The 24,052-nt window shown below is 36.4% G+C and overlaps 2 protein-coding genes and 1 long non-coding RNA gene across 7 annotated transcripts; 2 read left to right on the plus strand and 1 right to left on the minus strand.

Moving 5' to 3' along the window:
* Positions 1 to 3,801: 3,801 nt before the first annotated feature.
* On the plus strand, positions 3,802 to 8,417 carry LOC147512269 (DEAD-box ATP-dependent RNA helicase 9, mitochondrial-like). 5 transcript variants are annotated; one of them, XM_086595242.1, is made up of 6 exons: positions 3,802 to 4,305; positions 4,370 to 4,502; positions 4,616 to 4,711; positions 4,921 to 5,027; positions 5,771 to 5,857; positions 7,976 to 8,417. In XM_086595242.1, exons 1-5 carry the CDS (start codon positions 4,003 to 4,005, stop codon positions 5,813 to 5,815), a joined length of 684 nt encoding a protein of 227 aa, XP_086451368.1. In that variant the 5' UTR covers positions 3,802 to 4,002; the 3' UTR covers positions 5,816 to 5,857; positions 7,976 to 8,417. The 5 variants fall into 5 exon arrangements, 1 of the variants encoding a protein (XP_086451368.1); XR_015214862.1 differs by lacking the exon at positions 4,921 to 5,027 and having other exon boundaries at positions 3,803 to 4,305; XR_015214861.1 differs by lacking the exon at positions 4,921 to 5,027 and having other exon boundaries at positions 3,803 to 4,502.
* Positions 8,418 to 10,132: 1,715 nt separating this feature from the next.
* Positions 10,133 to 12,736, plus strand: LOC147512270 (uncharacterized). The gene is made up of 7 exons (XR_015217164.1): positions 10,133 to 10,518; positions 10,635 to 10,683; positions 10,807 to 10,949; positions 11,070 to 11,150; positions 11,511 to 11,879; positions 11,951 to 12,038; positions 12,127 to 12,736. It is a non-coding gene; the product is annotated as an uncharacterized LOC147512270 (long non-coding RNA).
* A 3,108-nt stretch (positions 12,737 to 15,844) lies between these two features.
* On the minus strand, positions 15,845 to 23,123 carry LOC147512271 (single myb histone 4-like). Its single transcript, XM_086595244.1, has 6 exons — positions 22,883 to 23,123; positions 22,574 to 22,806; positions 20,685 to 20,772; positions 18,321 to 18,404; positions 16,242 to 16,533; positions 15,845 to 16,157 (listed from the first exon to the last, which is right to left on the minus strand). The coding sequence occupies exons 1-6, from the start codon at positions 23,030 to 23,032 to the stop codon at positions 16,126 to 16,128; spliced, it is 879 nt and encodes a 292-aa protein (XP_086451370.1). The 5' UTR covers positions 23,033 to 23,123; the 3' UTR covers positions 15,845 to 16,125.
* Between the last annotated feature and the right edge of the window lie 929 nt (positions 23,124 to 24,052).

Below are 24,052 nucleotides of genomic sequence, written 5' to 3' on the forward strand. Positions count from 1 at the left end.
GAACAAAGCAAAAAATGAGAACGAGAGCGAATATATATGATATGATGGTGATGATTGTTTTTAATCTTTTTTCTTTTGCACACAAATTCCAATTGTATCATGACTTTCTTCTAATGGCAAATGTCTCTTATAAAAAATATAAAGATGGAATTTCAAACAGGATCGTTACCAAAAATCTGAGTGAGTGATTAATATAATTTTCATATTTCATAGCTATTATACACTCATGAGGGGCTAATTATAGCACAAATTCCAATTGTATCATGACTTTCTTCTAATGGCAAATGTCTCAATCTTGAAGGATGAAAGACTTCTAATTTATATTTTAAAATAATATTATTAAATGGTTATTTCTTATTTTATTCTTCTTTAATCTTCTATGATTCAAATAAAAATTGTTTCATGTCACCAAGTTGGTTTGATGGTATCTACATTATAATTTTGATATTGGTTGTTTTGTTTGAATGATTACTCTTGATGTTAATGTGTGTGCGTGTGTGCTATCTAGGTGCTTCTACAACGAGTTAATGACCAAACTTCAGTTGGAACATGCTTCACCCACTCTCTTTCCTTACAGTGTTCATAAATATTTTTTTTACTTCCATGTCTTATGTGCATAAATGTTCTCCATGTTCTTTGGATATTCCAATAGATAACATGCTCCGTCAATCATATTTATGGATGAAATTAATAGGCATTGGATATGCAAATGGAATCTGGGACTGGCAATGGTGACAATGAAGTGCTTGAGCTTCTTAATCAGCAGGATGGATTTGAAGCAGCAAACAAAGGAAAGGTTTTCCTTGCTCTTTTAAGTTTCATACACCCTTGCTTGGTCCATTAGACAAGAAGGTAGTAGTTTAGCACCTTATTATTTGTAACACATTATTGTGTTGTTATCTTAGGTCTTAATGGCTACAAATTTAATTGATATATTGGATAAGCACTCCTTTCCTCTGGACGAATTGACAGGAAGATTGAGTTTCCCAACCCCAATGAAGAGATACCTTTTCTTTTTAACCATTCATCTGAACATCTTATATGGCCTTATTATGATGGAACAGTTTACGAATTTTATTATTATATCGAATTTTTTAGGAAACAAGAGAGATATATATAATAGCATGCCCGTTATTGAGCTCTTTGGGGTGTCAACGCCATAACTTTAGATAAGGAAACTATCGTTACAAAAGGGGATTTACAAGAAATAAGAAAAGGCAATACAATACCCATTAACCCTACGTATTCCCACTTTTCTCTTCTTCCCTACCAAGACAGACTTCTCTCCTCATAAAAAGTTCCTTCCGCCATGTTTGAGCTCTGAATAGTCTTCTTCTTTGTACATATCATGTTTGTTGTAGTTATTAATCTAAAATTGCATCTTTTTAGGCATATGGATAAAAATCAAAGTTTTCCATAATGTGTGCATATGTTCATTGGCGATCTACTTTAGGATAAATAAAATGATACTCTTAGTTTTACTTTCTGTTGTTGCTTTATTAACTGATTTAAGGATTATGAAAGCGAGGTGCTCTTATAGGTAGAGAGTCGACATTTGTGTAAATTTAATTAGTATAATTTGTTTACCAAAACTAATGCTACATATAATAGCAGTCCTTTTGGACCGCTCGAGGGTGTCCACGCCTCATAGTTGATTACAAGAAATCGAGGAGAAAAAAAAGCTGCGATGTGAGAGTTCCACAAAATTTAACCTTGAAGGTTTTCTAATCTAAGTCATACACTTCGATATATTTAGAAGCTTGAATATTTACCAAATTTTTCAATAAAGAAAGCGTATCTTCAACAACACAAGTTCAAAAGCCGCTAAATTGATCGGATAAAACCAAATAAGAACTTCGGCGTGACTAAGAAGAAGATAGTATTGTTTTTGTGTCGTTCAATTTGCTTCATACATATGTGAGTGGTAGGTGTTTCTGTTTTATTTAGTTATATGTGTTATTGTCTTCCTTATATCTGTTGATTGTGTCTACATGGACACACATATCGATTCCATGTTCCCATACAAGATACATTTTCTATCTTCTCCTTTCGTCATCTACCTCTCTCACTAATTGTTTGCACAAAAGAATGGGGTTTGATCGAAGATCTATTTAGTGCTTTAGTGGAACAGTGATCAAGTTGGCTAAATTGGTTTCTTACAGTTTTACGTCGATCATTTATTCTGCTTATAATAATTGAAAGATATGTCACATTTTCATTTTGTAAAGGTTCTGAAAGATGGAGAACCAGCTTAGCTTTTGGCAGTTGGGAGCGAGATGAGCTTCGTGGGCAGTCAAAAGTTTATGAGGCTCACAAGTTTTTGAGGAAAACAAATGTGAATGCTCCTTCATAAAATGCAAAAGCAAATGGCAAATTTTGTAAATTTTTTGCTTTGCTATAAAGGTCAAAGGCCAATTTAAATCATAGATTTATAGTTATATTTATGAATGAGGTTAGTTTCTATTCTTGACCAGTAATTTTATTTTTGAATCCGACAATAGGCTATAGTTGTAATGGTAGAAAGAAGAACTTAAGTTACAGTGAGGGACAAAACCAAAAGTTTACTACAAAACCTTATTGTCATTATATATGAGCAGAACCCAAATGATCGACTTTTAGGTTTTCCCAAATTTAGCTACATCTTATCCATGCTTCTTCGCATTCCCATTCCCAATCCAAGTTTAATTTTAACTGACTATTTCATTCTTATGTATTACGTATTAACAAAACCCACAAAAGCATTCATTAAAATTCACTCCGTCTCGTTCCCAATTACATTGTTGTTGTTTTGTTTAATGCATCAATCTTCTTCTTTCATTGAATTGATTAAATAAACGTCATCGATGGAGATTCATCAATCCATCTATTCACTGCCCTCATAGCTCGATCTTTCATTGAATTTAGGTATCAAGTATGCCTCATTTGCTCATCCCCGTTTATTTTTTTTGATATATCGTTTGTATTATCACTAAGATTTGCAATTGATGAGATGATGAGCAATCAAACCTTAAGTTACTACATCAAGGTTTATTCTTAAGAAGGTTTTTTTATGATTTGATATAGATCTTTGATGATGAGTATAAGCAATCGAGTCATTGTTTGTTGCAGATTTAAGCCATACTTCCCATCGAATGACACAGTTTCTTCTATATTGATTCACATATATCCATACTCCAACAAAGATATGGATTTTTGTGTTATATTGCAAAAAAGGTATTACAAGAAATCAGGAGACTAAGTAGGAAATAACTAAACCCTTCGTCAAAAGTCAAAAGTTTCCAATTTCTAAGCCTCTCTCTCTCATCTCCCCTCTCTCTCATCTCCCACCGTGTCTATCTCTCTCATCTACATGTCACAGGACTAAATACCCCATCTCTTATATGTGATCTATGGAGATTTCTTTATATGGAAGCAATTTGGCATCAATGCAATTACGAGTTCCAAATTATACTTATTAATAATTTCTGAGGAAGGTATATTCATATAGAATTATAAATCCTAGATATCGCAATGATATTTAAGTTTAACTTCTCATATTATGATTGTGCATATTATAGGAATTAGTGAGTAACTATAATTTGGGTGTATTAATTGAGTATTTCCTGCACTGCTGCAATTTAAGGCTAAAAAAACTAGATTTTGTGATTTTATGGCACCCGTTCGTAGGAGGATTCAAAAACTAGTGATATTCCAAAAATAATTGAAAGTAAAGAGATCTTTGAAAATTTATCAAGTATTCTGAAATTTCTGAGTTATTCTGAAATTTTCGAAAGTTTCGAAATTGGAAATATATTTTGAATCCGAAAAAAAATTAGATCGGATTTGGCTAGCAGGTTCCGAAAAAAATTTGGAAAAATTCCGAAGGAGATTAATCCGATCCGATCCGATCCGAATTCACCCCTAATCTCTACAGAGGTCACACATGCTCACAATGTAGCATTCTTCATCTTTGCTATCAATTATCCCTTCAGCGCAACTCCTCCTGAGTCTCGAAACATCAATATGAATCGTTTGATTAGGAAATCAGCAGTCGCTTCCATCCGCACTGTTATTTCGTCTTTTTCTTCTGTACCCTGTCGCAATCGTGTGTTGTGCAATTCCCCAAACATCGCAAAACCAGGAGCAGATCCTTCATCTCCATATTTCAACTATTCTCTTCGTGCTCTGAAGGAGCCCTGTTCTTTAGATAAGTATACTCGTTGGTCGGACAATTTGACCAAAAACGTCTTTTTCAACACCCTTGGCGTTCATTTGGATTTGTGTCATGAATTGGATTACAGAGGGATCCAAAACCTTATTCCACCTGTATGTATCATTTACGTACTACTACTCGATCGTCTTTGTAACTAAACTGATATTGAAAATGTAGAGTGCTCTGCTGGAACCAGCTAGGCAGGGGCGTGACATTATCTATCTAGCTAGACCAGGGGCAGGAAAGGCTCTATCTTTGCAATTCCAATTATGGATAAACTCTTTTGGTCGGAGACTTTTTATTATTATAGGTTTGTTGACATCTAGCTCTGCCAACTTTTGTATTACTGTAAATGGTTTTTATGGACAACTTCCTTAATTCACCCAGATTTAATCATTTACCTACATATTTTTCTAATGGCAGTGGCTGCGCATTGCCCATTGTTTTGGTTTTGGCTCCAACAGCACCACTTGCTGAACATGTCTATGAAAAATTACGTGCGTCTGATACCACGACAATGTACATATCTAAACTATCTGATTATTCTGATCAAGAACTAGTAAACTACCATCCCTTATGGCTTCACACTAAAGTGATTGTTGGAACACCTGATTTAGTCGCTCTTCAGTTTAATGCCGATAATTTGATCTTGAGTGATGTCAAATCTGTCATTCTATATGAGGCTCATGAACTTGCCGGCTTTGATGAGGATGTCGAATTTATTCTAGGCAAGTTACCCAAGAAGCGACAGAGCATGATATTTTCTAGCACAATGTCAACTTGGCTAAGAAAATTTTCAGAGAAGCATCTAAAAGACCCATTCACTATTGATCTTCTAAGTAATAATTGGATATGGCTTTTTTTAACTCTGATCCACAATTGCATTATTGAAGCTGATGATTAAGTTTTAATCTCTTGGGTAGCATGAAACTTGTGCATTATCTTCTGGTTGTCCAGTATATACAAAGTTAGTGCAATTTGTCAAGTTCTAGCTCTCTGTGAGTGATTTTTTAGTTTACTAGGTAAGTATAGCAAACTTTGAAAAAAAAAACTGTAGCAAATTTGTAAAAGTTTAAATTCCTTAGTAAGATGGTATTGACTTTTAGTTTCTTGCTAAGGTGGTCCTTCTTTGTGTACTTGTATTTTGTCGATTAATCTTTTTATTTTTCTTATTTGTTGTCGGTTTTAACCCTATAAATGTCCAACATGCATGTTGTTGCCATTCTGAAACGAGTTGCAACTTGCAAATTCAAAATCAACCTTAATTCGTCGTCTGCATGAGCGAGTTTAATATCACAAATTTCCCCATTATCACAATGTATAAAGTTCAAGCTTCTTGGCAGGCTTAAACCCCAAGTATATGAAATGTTAGTTGAATACTCTTAGAAATATGGCATGATGTTACCATGATCCATTAAACGGTTTGCAATTCCCATTTAGCGTACCTATAATCTGTTACCCATTGGTTTTCTTTCTTTAGATAACAAAAATTATATGCTTTTCGTGTGTTGTAATTAATGCGGTCTTCATAATCATCTTTGTTTTAATGAGCGAGCTTATCTAGAGTTTTCTTTTCAGGTGGATGTTCCTGATCAGAAGTTCGAAGAAGGGGCCATTGCGTAAGTTATGACCTGGAATGCATCAACCAGGGACTCTCTATTTATGGTAAGAGTCGTCATGCATTTTCTTCCTCTACATTCCTCTATACATAATTCTAGATTCATCTCCTACTCACTACTTTGTTATTTTGTGGTTTACCCAATTTTGATATATTGCTTAACTCGAACTTCTTTCTCTTTGCCATTATGTACTAGTCTCTCTTACTGGTAATACTTGTGCTTGTTAAGTACAATCAATATGCAATTGTTTTCAATGTTAGCAAGAAAGTGATGTTGATGTGTACTACCCTGTGTTTTATTTCAACATTACTTATAATATCAATTGATCTTCTTTAAGAAGTGTTTGGAGCAAAAAGTGATGTTGATATGTTGAACCACTGTTTTATTTTAACAGTATTGTATTATATCAATTGTTCTTATTTAAGAACTGTTTGAAGGTCTACTAGTCCTATTCTGAACGTTGAGGATGTAGGGGTTGGTTGATATCCGTTAGAAGTTGTTCCAGTTAGTGTGAGAGAAGGCAATGAAGACCCCAAGGGCTTTACTGTTTTGTGGTTGGAGAGTCATTTTGAAGAGTTCAGGAAGATAGCTGGTCTATGTTATAATGGGCGTTGGGAAGTTGCCTTAGCATTGTGAATGCTATTATGGGGTCAACTGGTCAAGAAGGGGTCCTACGAATCCTAGTCAGGAATTTGCCTTGTCTAATGGGGGAGAAGGGTCTTTGTCGTTTAGTGTGAATTATGGGGATTCTCTGATCAGGTGCGAGAGCCGAGAGGGTTCATTAATTTCCCAATGTTGCCTAAATATATTTCTTGAAATGTTCGAGGGTAAGGGGATAGTAATAAAAGACCCCTTTTAAGGATAATGACATGGATTCATGTGTCAGTATCCGTTGAGTGTCTAACATGGCGAATTATAAAAAATCGAGGTATATCACATGCAATGTGTTAGTGCCTCGTCTGTCACCAACACATGGATGCATATCCAATACTATTTTTTTTTTTTTAAATATGGTGCCTCCATTTAGCATAGTTATTGCCTATACTGTGATTCGAGACATTTGGGAGAAGAAATTAGTTTCTGTTGAAGATTCCCTTATAAGGGTGTACCCAACTCTGTGAAGGGGATCTTTTCACAAGCTTATGGTCCTCTTCACAGGAGCTCTCTTAGGAATCTCTGGGAGGAGCTAGATAATGCTCGGGCGTATTCTCAACTTGATTTTTAGTCATACCAATTAAACAGTGGCGTACCACAAAAGTATAAAACTAATCTAATTATTAGGCATTGTTGCCCAATTTAATATTCTTTCCCATTAAAAGTTTTCTTAAAACAGACTTACTAAAATTTCAGCATGAAGAGAGTGAGGTTGAAACGCAAGTTTGGGGTTTTGGGACTGTTGATGAAGAGCGGTTTTCTTGGTTTTGGTCAGCACAAAATACTTCACTGACGGGTGACGTTAGTTGAGGGGGTGTGTCTCTCGATTTTCAAAACAGGGGGTATCTTAAAAAAACTTATCAAACGGGGTGTATCTCAGATTAACCCTAATTATTACTATAGTATGTACATGGTGGTGCTAAAGATGTAAAATTGGGATAAAACTGTCCGGACAGGCGTTAAAATGTACAACACAAATTTACTGTAGTTGGATCGGAATTTTCAAAGTAGTAAAAGATTTGAAGCTGCTATTCGTCATAACAAGATTGCAACACAAGCCCAACATCTATGATCCAAACCCCACAGAAACCCAAAACCTAATCCTTTCTCCTCATTGCCTGACCAGTTGACATGCTTAATCATTTGGAGTTTTGGACCACTAGGGAGCACAGAGCCTCAGACTACCCCTCAATACCAATCTGAAACCAACAACTCTTAATACTGAACTGGCAGTAATGAAACCAGAAAAACTGCATAGCTGTGGGGGTGAGCACAGCAATATGTTGTGCCAATTTCTTGAAATCCCAAAATTTTCGTAGCGAAAAACTTATGTATCTGAGCAACATATATCAATTCATCATAAGGAGCCGAATAAAGCTTTCAAGCATTCAGAGAAGCCTCCCCTCTAATCCTACCTTCTTTTCATTGCTCTGTTGAGTTAGTTAGACATCTTATTTCCAGTAATCCCAAATGAATGCATGATAATTAAGTTTGATGCGGCTTTTTACAGGGATACTGACTGGGCTGGAGCTGGATGTATTGCCTCAACAGTGTAGGAGATGTAGTGGGAACAACAGTTCAAAGATTCAAATCAAATCATCCTGAAGAAGCTGAAATGTTAGTTGCAGAGGTGGCAGTTCTGCTAGCAGAACAGCTACATAGCAAGGAGTTTGTTTTTGAAGGGGACTGTAGGGAGATCATTACAGCTCTAACTGAACTAGGATGCAGCTGGACTTTAGTAGCAGTTAGGGATTCTATTATTTTAATATGTAAGAAGTTTAATATCAGTCTGTTTAAATGGACAAGTAGAGATTTTAATGGGAGGCCCATTCTTTGGCTATCTGGGTCTGTCACTAGTTACAAAGAGAGGCTCTTCCAAGGTGTATCAAGAACAAAACCCATTTCCTGTGCTCCTGTCATTCATATATGTAATCGAGCAGGTTTGTTTACCATACTTTTTATACCATAGTTTATACCACACCTCCCTAGAAAATGAGTTAAAGACTTATAATTTGTAGATATGATATACTAATTACAAATAGCATCTACACAAAAATTCATATTATTTGGAAATCTCTAAGTTAGCTAAAAATCATTGGTAACTTTAAATTTTTTTTAACGAATCAGATTTTTCAATTTTGCAATTATTTTTTGACATAGTTAAACATTATCAAATGAGTTAAAATTTTATAGAGGTGATCGTCATGGTTAGTTGAACACATTCACAAAAAACTAGGCTATAGTTCACGTTGTAGGTGAAGTTGTGGGGCATGATATAAACTATGATATGAAAAGTATGATAAACAGAACTTGCTTTGTGTGTAATTTTTTCTTTTTTTTTATAGTGAGTCTGTGTGTAATTTTTTCTTTTTTTTTATAGTGAGCTCGGTATGTAATAGATAAAGTATGTTTCATCCAAAAAAAAAAAACACTTCTGCTTTACAAGAGCTTGCATCGTTATACCTTGAATTTTGCAAAAAGATTCGTATAACCTTGTACTTATCATCAAGGCCGAAAATATCAATATATCAAGGATATATATCGGTTTTTGAGGTACTCGATATAGAGATATTAAGATATATCAAATTGATATTGACACAATTTCAATCCGATATATATATAATATATATTGTTGACTTAGTTGATTTTGACTAATATTTGACTTTCTTTGACCGGCTTTTCATTAAAATATCTAATATTTCTGATATATATTGGTAAATATCAGTGATATCTTACTATATTAGAAAAATCTGGGGTACGATGAATAGTTTTTTCATGTACGTCACAGGGGTATTTTAGTCTTTTCCTGTCTAATGGTATTTTCTCCCAGACTCTCGAATTTTGTATCTCTGCTCTCGGTCTCTCTCTTCTCAATCTCTTCGCCTAAGTCTTTATTTGAAAAAATCTGGGGTATGATGAACAGTTTTTTCACGGAAAATAGGACAGGAGCTTTGGGTGAGGAACTATGCTGGGTTCATGAGGCGATTCGCAGCTTTAAATGGACTTCAGAGGTTAAAGGTTTAGTCATTGCATTCTCAGGCAAGTGTTTGTTTGTTTGTTTGTGTTAGTACACCTAGGAATAGAATTGGGCACACACATAAAAACACAATTGAAGAGCGGTGAACTGCCCACAAACGCCTAGGCACTTATGCCACAATGGTTGTAGCTATTGGATTATAGTCGAGGAGTTTTGTTTCGCCCCACCAGATATATCATTGACTAAATTCTTTAATCTTTTGGTTTTACATTTTTTCTATTATATGATTGTTATGTACAAGTTCTATTATAAGTCATATTTGAAAAAAACCTGTGAAAGGGCAAACTAGACATGAAAATTTCCTGAACTACCTTTGTCAAATTGGTGCGTTCGACTAATGACTCATTATTATCGGTTTGTAGCATTCAATCAAATATCGTCAAGACTGTTATTCCATTCACGACTAGATTGAACCAACCAATCTTAGTTTTTGCAGTTTGTAGTCTTATCTCATGCATTTGTCTCCTTTTTCTTGCTTCCTTATCCTACTTATCTACTCTCTTTTCTCTGTTTCCGCATCATATAAACTTACTTTTTTCACTTCTCTGTGTCTCAAGACATTGTTCTCGCATTCTCACCCATTTTATGCCCCAAACGTAAGAAACCGCTTTAATTGTTGGGCGTGTTATTCGGACCGCGCTTTAATTCAGTTGTGCTCTGAATATATGGATAACTTTGCCCAAGAAAACTCATTGGTACTTAACACGATTAATGATCATCGAGAGCGACAAAGACTGAGGCAAAAAAACCGTCGACAAAACATGGCTGAAGAACAACTTTCCGCAACAGAGAACGCGAACGTGAATGTCTGCGTCAGCGAGAGAGAAGACGACGAATGACTGATGAACAATGATTTGTTGAATGGCAACGGTATCGTGAATACTATAAACGTCGAAAGAATGCTTCGACTGTTGACCGAGTTCAACATGGTCATGGTACACCACAGGAAGGACCTACCAACGTTAAAGGACCGAGCCAACTACATTCCCAAGATAGTCAGGTTTCGCAGCATTCAGGTAATTGATTACTTAGGTTCCGCTGTATTTGATTATTTATAAATACCATTTGCATTTGTATAATTGTCTATTTAGATTTTCCTATATATAATGTTGAAGAATTGAACCAAATTCAGCCCCAGGAAAAATCTATCCAAGCTGACACTCAACGTTTACATCCTTCAGGTAATTAATTATTTGATTTCTACTGCATATGTATTTGATTAAACATATCTATTTAGACTTTGATATATTTAGTTCTGTATTGTTAGCTTTTGTTACTTATGCACATTAAATTTTTTACTTCAGGTGTCACTGTTGTTGGGTATGACGTAGATGCAAAACATTTGCTCTCTCTACTAAAGTAACATATTGATTCAGAAGTAGATTCACTGGTAGTTATTTGCCAATCACACTGGATGTCAATGATCACACGTTTCGGGTAAATATTGGTATGTAATGTTTTACAGATATATTTTATTTTGTTTGTTTATTAATTTATTATATTATTATTGTCAAATTATTATTGTTATTAAATTATTATTGATATTAATGTGTTTTTGATATAATAGCTGAAGTAAGATTGCCAGTGGGGACATAGCCATAGCTCTTGAATGGACAATGAAAATAGTTTGAAATCCATTGATAATCAAGTAAGATTCTAAAATTGAATAAATGATTTTTTAAGCATTTGCCTAATCTTTTAGTAACATTTGTTGGGGGTTTTTATGATGAATCATGTGATTGGACTATTCAACTAAGAATTTCATTATGTTTCCATCCAATCTGAAATTATATATATATTTCATGTGATATGAATTGGTTATTGCTTAATATTGTGATTCATTTATGGTTAAAAACCATTTTTTAGAGCTACCAATTTTAGTGTTTTTGAATAGTCAATTAGTGGTGCTTTGGGGCCTGCTTTGAGAAAATCATTCTTGACCATTTGTGTTTTACATTTTTTGATGCTCCTATTTGTTTGATGTGTAGTTCATTTTTCTTTTGCTCAGGTGATTGCTGACAATGTTGGTGATATTACTAGGATGGGTTCCGACCTTTTTGGCTCATATGTTGAGGCCTCCTTTGCTACTTTGGTTGTTGCCTCCATCTTTTCCTATGGATTCAACCATCAGTTCACTGTCATGATGTATCCATTACTCATCAGCTCCATGGGTACTATTGTCAGTCTGACACCACCTTTTTTTGCAACCGATATATTTGAAATCAATGTTGTCAAGGAAATTGAGCCTGCATTGAAGAAGCAACTCATTACATCAATTATTTTTTATCACTATTGGAATTACAATTGTTACCTGGCATGCGCTGTCATCATCCTTTACAATTTTTTATTTTGGAGAGCAAAAATTTGTGAAAAATTGGTAAGTTACTTTACATATCACGTGGTATGTCGAAGATTAGGCATGGTGCACTAAATTGATCTTCTTTGCAGGGAACTATTTTTTTGTGTTGCCATTTGGTCAATGGGTAACCTCAGTCATTGGCTTTGTGATTGAATACTCTACTAGAAATGCATACAGGTTTTCTATTCTAATAAACTTTTCTATATTCTTTATTATTTCTTTATCCATCCTATATCAACTCTTATTTTCTGTTTTTCTGTTGCAGCCCCGTGCTAGATGTTGATTCCTGCAGAATTGGAACTGCTACTAACATTATTTTAGGCCTTGCATTGGGATACAAATCTGTCATTATTTTGATTTTCACCATTGCTGATGTGGTTGGCAAGAGCCACCTGATCCGAGAGAGAACTGATACTCTTGATGCTACTGGAATCACTACTGATTTGTTGATTTGGTTTCTTTGGCACTCTTTGGTGCCTTTGTAAGCCGTGCAAAATCTAAGTGCATCTAAGTGCTATTGAAGCAATACTTTGAGCACGGTATTCATTTGAAATCACAGCTTCATGCCAACTACTTCTGATAAGCAGTGCATGCTCTGATCGAACCTTTGTCCGTGAAGTATGCATTTTTTAATTTGTTGCCCCCTACCTCAGTGAATACAATAAGTGCTACTAATTGAACTGTGTGAGAACTATTTTTCTTTCCCTTCTTTTCTGCAATAAATGTGCAGCTTTATACTAAAACACTGTTTAAATGGAATAACGAGAATGTGCTATTTAGTCAATTAGTGCATGGTGCATGATCAACTATGTGATTGTTCTCAATCAGTACTTTTACTCTATTGGGGCGGTACTACAAGAAGCTTCCCAGGTTCATCTCTGCATTCTCTCCAAACCATGCGGTTCTCAAGTCTAAATCTTTTCCCTTCAAAATACAATAATTGAAACATGTACAGGTTAAGTTGAGAGAACGAATGTTAGAATCTGTCTGTCTAATACAACGTGTGCGAACACGTGCATGATGCTAGTTTCTGATATATTGACTAACCCAAAAAAATTGACTAATCAACAAATATATATATCAACCGATATATCAATATATTCAATATATATCGGTTTTTGGCCCCTCCGATATATAGACCGAAATGGAAATATTGGGTCTTGCTTATCATTAGTTGAGTCATACCCAAACCCTAACCGAGAGACAAGGCCACCGCGAACATCATAGACACCTTTAGTAGTATAGAGTGGGGAATTCGGAAGTACAACGTGTCCCGATCCTGTGTAATAGGAATGCGGATACATAGGTAGTGACATTGAGGAGAAACAAAGCGAGTCATTAAAAGAACCCAAATAAATAAAGTTAACACTAACACAGTTTAGGAAAGGTTTGATCAAATTCACGAAGTTTGAGACGACATGCAATTGCTAAAAACTTGTTATGATCTTTGTTAACACGTTCTTTGGTAACATGTTCATCGAAAACTTGGTGATCAAGCAAATAAATTTTTTGTAGAACTGTAGTGTAACGAATCTTAGCAAACAAGGGTGACAGATCGCATTTTACCAAGATTTGCATACCCAGCGAATGAGAGAGAGCGACTTGAGAGGTAATCTTGATAAGATTTCAAGAAAAACATCTATGGGTAAATTCCCAGTCAGTTGTAGTTGCACTTTCTGCTCTTCTCCTACTTCCGTCGACATGGTAATATGCAAGTTGAACTAGGCTGGGTTTGAGGTCCCAGTTGAAATTTCCATCTGTTGCATTGATGACACCACACCTGATATCTCCTGAAAATAAATTCACTGCATTATTTGCTCGAAGATGGCCATGTTAAAAACTTTTGGCAGCTACAAGGAAAGCGTGCTTCGGCAAGACGGCCCGGCCAGCTATGGTGACACACTTCAAACCCAATCCCCCTTCACTAGTAGGAACAGCTAAGGAATCCATGTCACCCACTTGCGTTTATTTTTTCCTCCACTTTCTCCCCATAGAAATTCAGTAAAAATTCATTCTAACCTTTGCAAAACAGCTTCAGGAACTACCAAAGATGAAATAAGGTGAATCGGCATAGTTGAATCACACCTCACTCGACCAAAAAGCTTATAAGAACTTCGATGAGAAAAAACGATTGCTCCTCTAGGCACGCGTCAACCAGATAGCTTTTTGCACATACACTGTAGGTTGATTTAAACAATCGACACAATTCAATAACACATAATTGAACTTTCTACATCAGAATGTACTTACAACTTACAAGTGCACTAAGATATTTTTCACAATGTGTTGTGAATATAACACTGCGGAAACAACGTTACCCACTACAATAGATCAATCCTATACAAAGATCGATCCTTCTTACTAGACAAGACTTTAACACTCTCCAAAGTAATCCCAACACTTCTCAATATCAAATAACAAGTATCTAAAGTAAAACAATTAATATAAAAGAAGAACAAACCACAAGGCGAGATATATCGTGGTTCGGCAATTTGTTTACGTCCACACTGCGAGTTCCAAGCTTTACTAGATGTCCGGAGTAACAAATTACAAGTCTCTCAATTCACTCATACAGAATGAACACTCAACTCGCAAAGAATTGCTCAATTATAATCTCTTTCTTTCTTTGTTTTGGAAAAATTAGGTTTCTACATAAAAAACCTATATTTATACTATTTCAGAAAACTTCCGAAAAAAGGTAAATTCGTGCTGAAATAAAATGGAGCTGGTCGCCTCTACTACCGTAAAATTGAGCGGGGTCGACCAAGAGTCGTAAAGTCACCAAAGGCATGAGCTGGTCGCTAAACTTTGCCCAGTATAAATGGAGCACGGGTCGCGCCCTTCACACCATAATGAGAAAACATCGTTTTTCTCTACACAATGTTTACCACCTAAAACTCTTAGACATGTACCTGAAAATCACTCACATAGACTAATAACAATACACGGGTTTCATGCCATGCTATATATGTAAGAAATTGAAACTAATCGTGAGCTTGAACAATGCAACAGTGGATCAGAGGTAAAAAATAAATAAAAATGAATCCAATTACTTACAAGATCAATAGTGAATGGGTCTTTTAGATGCTTCTCTGAAACTGTTCTTAACCAAGTTGACATTGAGCTAGAAAATGATAAATACCTGTATGGGACTAAGGTTTTGGATCCCAATGCAATCCAATTCAAGACACAACTCCAAATGAACGCCAAGGGTGTTGAACAAGACGTTTTTGGTCAAATTGTGGAGCTGACGAGTGTACTTATCTAAAGAACCGGAGCTCCACAGTTCACTAAGACCATAGTTGATATATGGAGTTGGCATATAATACTCAGGGGGGCTGGTTTTGCTACGTTTGGGGAATTGCACCAGACACGATTGCGGTAGGTTACAGAAAAAGAGGAAATACCAGTGCGGATGGAAGCGGTTGCTGATTTCCTAATCAAATGATTCATCACGTTCCTAGGCGACGACTCAAATCCTAAGCGCGAGATACGCTTGACTGCTTCAGTGAGCGACCGTGGGTCGGCTATGGGTTGGATCATGGTAATAACAAACGAACCAACTAGTGTGATGGGCTTTAAACACTTTAAATCTTCTATGTTCAAATTTAGTAGTTTTGATTTTTGAATTGACAGCAAACTTTTCAGATGATCGGGTAAAAGAATCTTTATCATGTCTTTGGTTTTTACCTTGTGGGGAAAGGCTGCAAGAAAGTGAAGCTTATAAATTGTAGTGTCAGTAACAGATAAACAATTGTAAGCCCCAGTTTTCTAGCAGAATTACCGAAGCCATCAACGAGAATCATCTGAAGTTAAGTAAATTGCATTTGGCATGTAAACTATGGACTATTACATATCAGCATCCGGCATTCCAGCCTACTACACTGCTAACGACGCCGCCCCCGAAACCTGTTAAAATTCGCATTGCTGGAAATATGTTTTCATCTATCCGTCCGTGACTAATAGGATGATCAAAACAGCAATTAATCAGGAAATGCCATCAAATAGATGAGATGCATAGAAAAATCAGTTAAGACTTAAAGAGTTCATGTCGGGGTTTTGTCAAACTGTCAATACTGAAACAGGAGCCATACACGTGTTTATTGTGTATACAAATACTTTTAGACAAACCATCTCACCTCTACTTGATAAATAAAATCCATATCAGAAACATATTGGTACAAGACTTTCATATACAATTCTACCAGTTATATTCCGAAAGAGGCTTCCTCTGCTCTACACCTTTAACTTAATTATCACAAGCTTAAGCCATGAGCACAATTTCACCCCTGCAACCTGAAACAGGAATTTGATGTAAATTTCCAAGAAAATGAAATAAACTAAGGGAGCATAAACAGAAAGTCAAGTTATCTGTATTACATATATCGTGTACATCCTTTGCTAGCTGAAGCAATGAATCTGAGTCTTCAGCCATCTTTGCCACCCTCTCTGATTCCTTAACTGCTTCTGCTGCCATAAATGCCTTGTTTTCGGCATCAGCAATTGCGTATGCAGCATTATATGCAGCTTGTTCTAACTTGCTGCTAAAGGTTTCAACAGCAGGGGTCTGTGACTGCTTTGAGCGTTGGCCGTCTTTTTCTTTTTGGGTAGTACCACCAGATGCTTTTTGTCCTGATCCAGATTCTTTTGGTATTTTATAGCAATTTTGGACCTAATGTTTCAAGACAACACAAGCAAAGACATCCGTAAATAGCAAGTGCAAGCAAAAAAAAAAAAAATACTATGTGCCGTCATGTTCCCAAAGCGGCAAAGAGTTAAAAAGGTAAGAATCCTATTTGACTCGTGTCAGTGATGCATCAAGCCATTGTGAATATACCTTTAAGCTAAGAGCGACAAAAAACTGGAAATTTTCTACAAAGTAAGTTGGTTAAAAAAGGTCTTAACTATTTGATCAAACTCACCTACTGGAAGACAAGATTATGAGTGTGGAAATTCAAACTCACCTACTAGAAGACAAAACAGTTTGGAATGCTAACTCTACAGGGGAGTATAGCACAAAATCAGCTTACTTGGGGCTCAAGAACATCAGGGAAAAGGTGAAATGGTATAAATTGGTGTGGGGCAAACTTTGTGTACCCAAACGCTCATTTATTGTTTGGCAATTATTTAGTGGCAGCTTGTCAACGCAAGACAGGCTAATTAAGAAGAAAATACTTCATCAGTCAGAATGCATCTTCTGTAGATACTCAAATGAAAACTTTCATCATCTTCACTTTGAATGCTCATATGCCAAAGAGGTGTGGTATGGAGTTAAGAGAAGCATGGGACTGGATCTGAATGTTCAGAACTCAAATCAAGAGTGGTATAGAATCTTTAGGAGCACTAGGAAAAATACTACAGACTTAGAGATTCTAAGGGCTATGGTGTGTGCAGTGGTTTATGCACTGTGGAATGAGAGAAATAGTAGAAGATTCAAGAAGATACATCACTCTTCTTCACAGGTTACTAGAGATATCATCAAGAAAATCCTATTGTATTTACAAAAGGAACTAAAGAAAGCCACCAACACTGGAGCAACAAGGGTGATGTTGGACAGGTTGGGCATTCAAATGCATTTCAATAACAAGGTAGCAAAGCAGGTGATGTGGAAAAAGCCACCTCCAAATATAGTCATGTTGAACACTGATGGGACCTTGCAAGCTGGTTTGGCAAGCTATGGTGGTTTATTCAGAGATGCAGAGGGAAGAGTACTCCTCATATACAAGGGAGGTTCTAGGAAAAAGTCAATCTTACTTCTAGAATTGCTTGGCATTGAAGCTGGCTTGAGTATATCAGTTATGATGGGAATCCTTTCCTTGCAGGTCAATTCTGATTCAGAAAGAGCAGTGAACATTGTCAATGGGACAGAAGATGCCCCGTGGTATTGCTTGAATGTCTTGCAAGCAATAAAGGCACACAAGATGACTTTCACCTGTTTGGAAGTTACTCACATCTACAGAGAAGGCAATCGGGCAGCAGATTTTATTGCAAAGTCTTCTAATGAATATGCAAGTATAGCTTGTCATATAGGCCCTTCGGAGGAGAAGCTAGCTGTAATAGTTCATGAGGATGCAAGTGGTTGTACGTACACAAGATTTTAAATTAATACAGGTCAGGGTCTGCCCAACCCTTAACTTCATCCAAAAAAAAAAAAACTATTTTATCAAAGAAAACTCTGCAATAAGGGAATTGTGTAGCAGACTGAATTTTTTAACATCATTAGTAAACAAAGATAGTCTAATGTAGAAGCAGGAAACATCTTGAAACAGACAGAGTAATACGAGGAACTACTAAATAGTAAATACCAATCAAGCTAATGTAGAATGATCTAACCATTTGCATTTGTTTGGATTAATATGATAACTTATAGTTGTTACTTGGAACTATTCAATATAACACTGTGGATCCTCTGAAGCTGGGTCCAGCCAAATACTTGTGTCTAAAGGAAGAAGCAATCACCTTTTCAAGTTTACCCTGTCCAACAAGTCTTCTCAACTTCGTACTTAACAGCTTCCTAAAATTTGGTGGCACCTCATGCCTTTGCTGCATTGAGAAGAAAAAGAAAAGTGTAAGATTTCATGCTTCACAAAGCTTATGTTACCATGGGAAAAAAATAATGCTTAGTATATGTGTTCAATAGAAGTCCAACGATAAGACATGGGACAAACATAGAATATCATTGTATAATCAACCAGGACAATTAGGATTGTTTTCTTGTGTCTTGCAAACCTGTGTATAAGATTTTTGTTTTGGGCACAAGTTACATTGATCCACACTCAGCTCGAACAGTTATAATTGTTTTTACGCCTTAAGTGCGCCATATCACCGTGCCAAAATTGGCGGGGAATTTAGAGAGAGCCAAGTAAGTACATCACATTCCCAACAAAAACATACAAAAGCATCTCACAGACGGTGCCTCGAGCCCTACCATCGGTGCAGGCATGCAGCACATTTGTGAGCTTTATGCATGCCAAGCAAGTTCATCAGATCCCCACCTATTAAAAACTTGTTGAGACATCTAAAGCCCCAACACCATTAAAAGTTATGCCTCAAGTTGAATCAGGGAGGAACTTTCTGCAAGCCCAACAAGTTCATCAGTTCCTCGCCGCAAAGGAATCTACAGTTTTCTATTAGTGTTTCTGTTTTTGTCGTTCTCTTCTTTTTCCCTGATATAAACTGTAAGGAACAGTCACAATCAACTAAAGTTTTAGCACCCTATTTTACCAGTGTGGGGACTTTTGCACGCCAAAGTACCAAACGCTCAAGCTGATCACTTCAAACATGCTGGAGATTACATAAGATGTCTTGTTAGATGCATAAAGAAAAGAGTGCTTCGCATCTAGTCTACTCATCCTGTAGAGGACTTAATGTATGCACATAAAAATGGGGCTGTAGCACATGCAAGTAGGCCCTTTTCAACCAACACATAGTTCTTTTTTTATTACCCTTTTTATTCTTTGGGTTAGGGGGTGGGGGGTCGTAACCTTGCCATGTGATCTAGAGGACATAAAAGGGACCCTTTTCAAGGGCACTGAGATGACTCCTCCAGTGAATAGGCACCGTAACAAGAAAGCTATTTCACTAAGGACAAAGACACCCTCATGATGGTGAATATACAGCATGTTCAAACAACTGGCATCCTAAAATGTCACCATCTATGATTCATGGACATGCCAAATGTCCATGTCGGACATGACACGGACACATTGTATGTGATATATGCCTCAGTTTTTTATACTTTGCTGTGTCAGACACTTAGTATCCATATCGGATACGGCCACACGTATCCGTGTCAATATAACTTAGGTCATCATGTGTACCTAACACCACAAATGGACTCCACCGACCTCAATTACAATTAGCAGGTCCAAGGAGAGCAAAAAGACTTTCCCTCATTTCAACTTCAAGTCCTCGTCTTTATTCTTCTTTCCTTTCTCCAAGCCAATATCATGGACATTTATCATCTTTGTTTTCTTTAAGGCACAGGGTCCTCCCTTTTTTCTTTAAGGCATCAGAAATCATTATCAACCCAAGATGCACTCAAAATCCCCACAACAGGACTTGGACCTCACTTTTAATTAGACTCCAATCTTAAGTTGAATAATTCTCTCGTTATTTTAAGTTTTGTTTCTCATGGCTGAAAGATGGCAACTAGAACTCCGCAGTATGAGTTAGTACAAAAATATTTCAAGAAAGCTACATGTACTGAAATTTCAGACCCTTTAGCTTTTTTTTGGGTGTGGGGGGGGGGGGGGGGTGTTCAAAGTTGAATCAAAGCCACGAAAAAGTGTGTACACATTCAGATCACTAGAGGACAAATTAAATACCAATAGAGCACACCGATTAAACTAAACTTAGGGACTGTATTTGTTAACTTTTTTGAAAATTCAAATATGAATTTTTTGTGGTAGTTCACTGAACTTGAGACGTGCAGGTATAAACTGGTATTAAATGCCCAAATGGACCGCAGTGCTAGTCAACAAACAATGTTCAACTGAAGATACTGTCATACTGCATACTAGGAAACACATATTCTGGTTTGCAACTTAACAGATATTAAGACCTACTCACCACAAAATACATGCATTTCAATTGTTTTCAATAGACATTCATTTCTGACGTCCGCGGAGCTAACCACAAGGAGAATTTGTATTGCTTTGGCCACACATTTTATTAAAGCCATCTACCGAGTACAAAACTATACCATTGACTTGTTATAGAGTATAGACCCAATTATACAACTTTACCACCAAAAAGAAAGTAAAGTCTTATAAGTAACTAAAATATATAAACGGCATACATAGAAAATGTTGTCCATCTAACCTCCTCAATGAAGCCAATGATTGAACTTATATCTGACCCATTTGGATCTTTCATTGTTGAGATTGCTTCAACAATCAGTGGGGTGTACCTGGCAAATAATGCAACAACATCAGGTTAACTTTAAGAAAAGTCATGTTCAGACATTTAAAAAATATAAAACAACTACAAAAGGGAAAGGATGACAGGGATAATTATGGTTAAGTGGAACAGCCCTAGAAAACAGCACATGAGGAACAACAAGTTCATCAAATAGCAGCTAATGGGACAATCCAAAACACAAACTAACTCTCTCCTTGGTGGGGGTGTTAATAAGTATCTTAGTTATGTGTGGTGCCAGTTAGTTTTCACCAGATAAGAGGTTATAGATAACAAATATCAATTTCTTTATATTTTCAATACATAAACTATTGTCCATGCATGATGGCAGCTCTTCTTTTTGGTTTTTCTCAGTTGTACTTTTCTCACGTTTTTCTCTAGTTTTCCACTCTCCTCTTGTTGTATCCTAGTATGATATCTCATCCTACAAGGTTGATATTACAAGCATATGTCGACATACAGAAATGACATACGGAAATGACATACACAATCCTATCCACCTACACAATGAACAAAGAGCTGATTTTCTAAGGATGTGATCTCCACAATATGGAGATTATCTCCAAAAAATCAACTCCTTTGAGTTCAAGTTCGAAATTTATCTAACAGTCCAGAATTTCAACACTCTTTTTACAAGACTAGACACATCCAATTGAGCTGATTTTTGGTGGAGATACTATCCATGGTAGGGAGTTAATATCTACCAAAAATCAGCCCTTAGAGCAATGTGCAAGTCCGCTTTTGGATAGCGTATGTCAATTTCAGATATCGACGAAATAGCCATAATATAATATATATATATATATATATATATATATATATATATATATATATATATATATATATATATATATATATATATATATATAAAAAGTTAAGACATTTTATCATGTTCCTATAATATTTTGAACAATATATTTTAAATTAAACTTTTATACTAAAAATTATTGAGCTTTGTCAGTTAGTTTCAGATTGGAGCAAAGCTTCTGCTTCTGCTTCAGCTTATAAACTATTTCATTGATATGAGAAAAAAGAGGGAGCTGAAGTGAACATATCGATGTCCCAAAATATAACCGTAATACCAGAAAATGGCATTGCTGCTCGTATACCTAAAGCAAATCACCCAAAAACCCTTGAAGGTTTAACATTGTGGGGCATAATAATAGAAGTCAATTGCTCACTAACAGCTAGAGCATGTTCTAAACCCTAGAGAGAAGGGAAAAAAAAGGGGACAATGCATAACCATGTGATACAAGCTCTTCTAGGATAATGCCTCAATAGGACAATAGGACAATAGACAATGTACCCTTTTAAACATTGGCACATTGCAGTTCTTATATCCCTTTTTAACAGTGTACACTTGCCAGGGTGTGCTTACATATATTTCCAACCAAATAATTCCCAGGCTTGGTTGACAGTTGGAAACTTGGTTGGCATCTATGTTAGATTGACACAGATACTTGTGTCTGTATCCGACATGGAGAAATACCAAAAATAGAGTAATATCACGTACAATATGTGTGTGTCATGTCCGAAACGGACAGATATCCGAAACAGATTATTCATAAAATATAAGATGACCATGTAACACATACTAGGCATAGAAGCATAACAAGGCCAAATAGAAATGGGGGCAGAACATTATAACAAGATTCTATTTTAGCGACATTGTCAGTAACTCAGTACCCAGAATGTTTGGTGTCTTGTGCATGCCTAACGGACATAAACTTGAAAATTCTACTATGTAATTGGTTATTATTATTAAAAACAAAGTTGGAACTAATGGTACACACCTCTGAGGATTTTTAGCATCCACTGGACTCTTAGAAGAATCCTTGAGTGTAGATGGCATTGCATCGTGGGGAGTGGAGGAGGAAGGGGTAGTAGTAGTAGTAGTCCTAGTAATAGATGGTGTAGGAGTTGGAGTTGGAGTTGGAGGAGTTGGAATAGCCGGCTTTGGTTTTGGTGATCTAAATTTATCCCGTGATCCTTGCCCAGCACTTACACTCATATTCCTCCATTTATCCTGCAGCACCAAAATTAGATTAACGTAATTTTGTAAAAAATTTAAAAAAAACAAAACAAATTGAGGACCTGCTGACCTTTAAATCGATGTTGGAACGAGCGGCGAGACAGTGACCGAATTCGGGATCTTTTTGAATGTTTTTCCATTTGCCCGTGCCGTGTTTAGCCACACCCGCACGCAGAGCTTCTTCTTCTTCTGATGTCCATTTTTGTTTCGGTGCACCCATTCTGCTGCTGCCACGTTTTTATTTCGGGGTTTCGAGGCATTTATATTTGTCCCCGGTTGTTGCTCATGGTTTGGTTCCCCTTCTGCTCACAATTACAAATTTAGCACCGTTTTACTATCGGACTAAACTTGGACGGGCCATTTTTAATTCAAGCCCAAGGCCGGGTTGTGGGCTTTCCTGATACCCTGACCCATTCCATTTGAGACTTTTTAGATCATGCGAAATCGATCAAACAACTAAAAATAACAGATTTAAAAAGTTTGAATCTCATGTTAAAAAACAAAATAGTATATGGCAACTGGAGTCGAGATGGAGTCTCTTGATAAAAATCACATATAGGACCTAGTTTTATTGCCAAAGGGCAAAAGGACTATCGGCAGTAAATGGGTGTTTAGAAAGAAAGAGGTCCTTCTTGAGTCTAATAGTAAAGGGTACAAGGCAAGAGTAGTAGCAAAGGGTTTCTCACAGAAAGAAAGAGTCGACTACAATGAAGTATTTTTCCTGGTGATCAAACATACTTTCATTCGTGTGTTATTGAGTTTAGTTGCTTACGTACTTCGACTTGGAGTTAGAGCAACTTGATGTGAAAACTGCTTTCTTGCATGGGGACTTGGAGGAAAAGATCTATATGAGACAACCTGAGGGTTTTGCTGTTGCTGAGAAAGAAGATCATGTGTGCAAATTGAATCGGTCACTGTATGGGTTAAAGCAATCACTAAAGCAATAGTACAAGCGCTTTGACACATTCATGATGCAACATGAGTACACCCAAAATAAGTAGGACTGTTGTGTTTACTTTCGTAGGCTTCGTGGTAATGACTTCATCTATGTCCTGCTTTATATGGATGACATGCTTATTACTTCCAAAAGTATGGTGGAGATAGACAAGTTGAAATCTCAACTTAGCTTTGAGTTTGAGATGAAAGACTTAGGTGGAGCCTAGAAGATATTGGGCATAGAGATTGACAGAGATAGGAAGAAGCGATGGATAGTTGTATCTCAGAAGAAATACCTTCAGAA

Source organism: Coptis chinensis, chromosome 3, assembly GCF_015680905.1.
Source record: "Coptis chinensis isolate HL-2020 chromosome 3, ASM1568090v1, whole genome shotgun sequence".
Classification (NCBI taxonomy): domain Eukaryota; kingdom Viridiplantae; phylum Streptophyta; class Magnoliopsida; order Ranunculales; family Ranunculaceae; genus Coptis; species Coptis chinensis.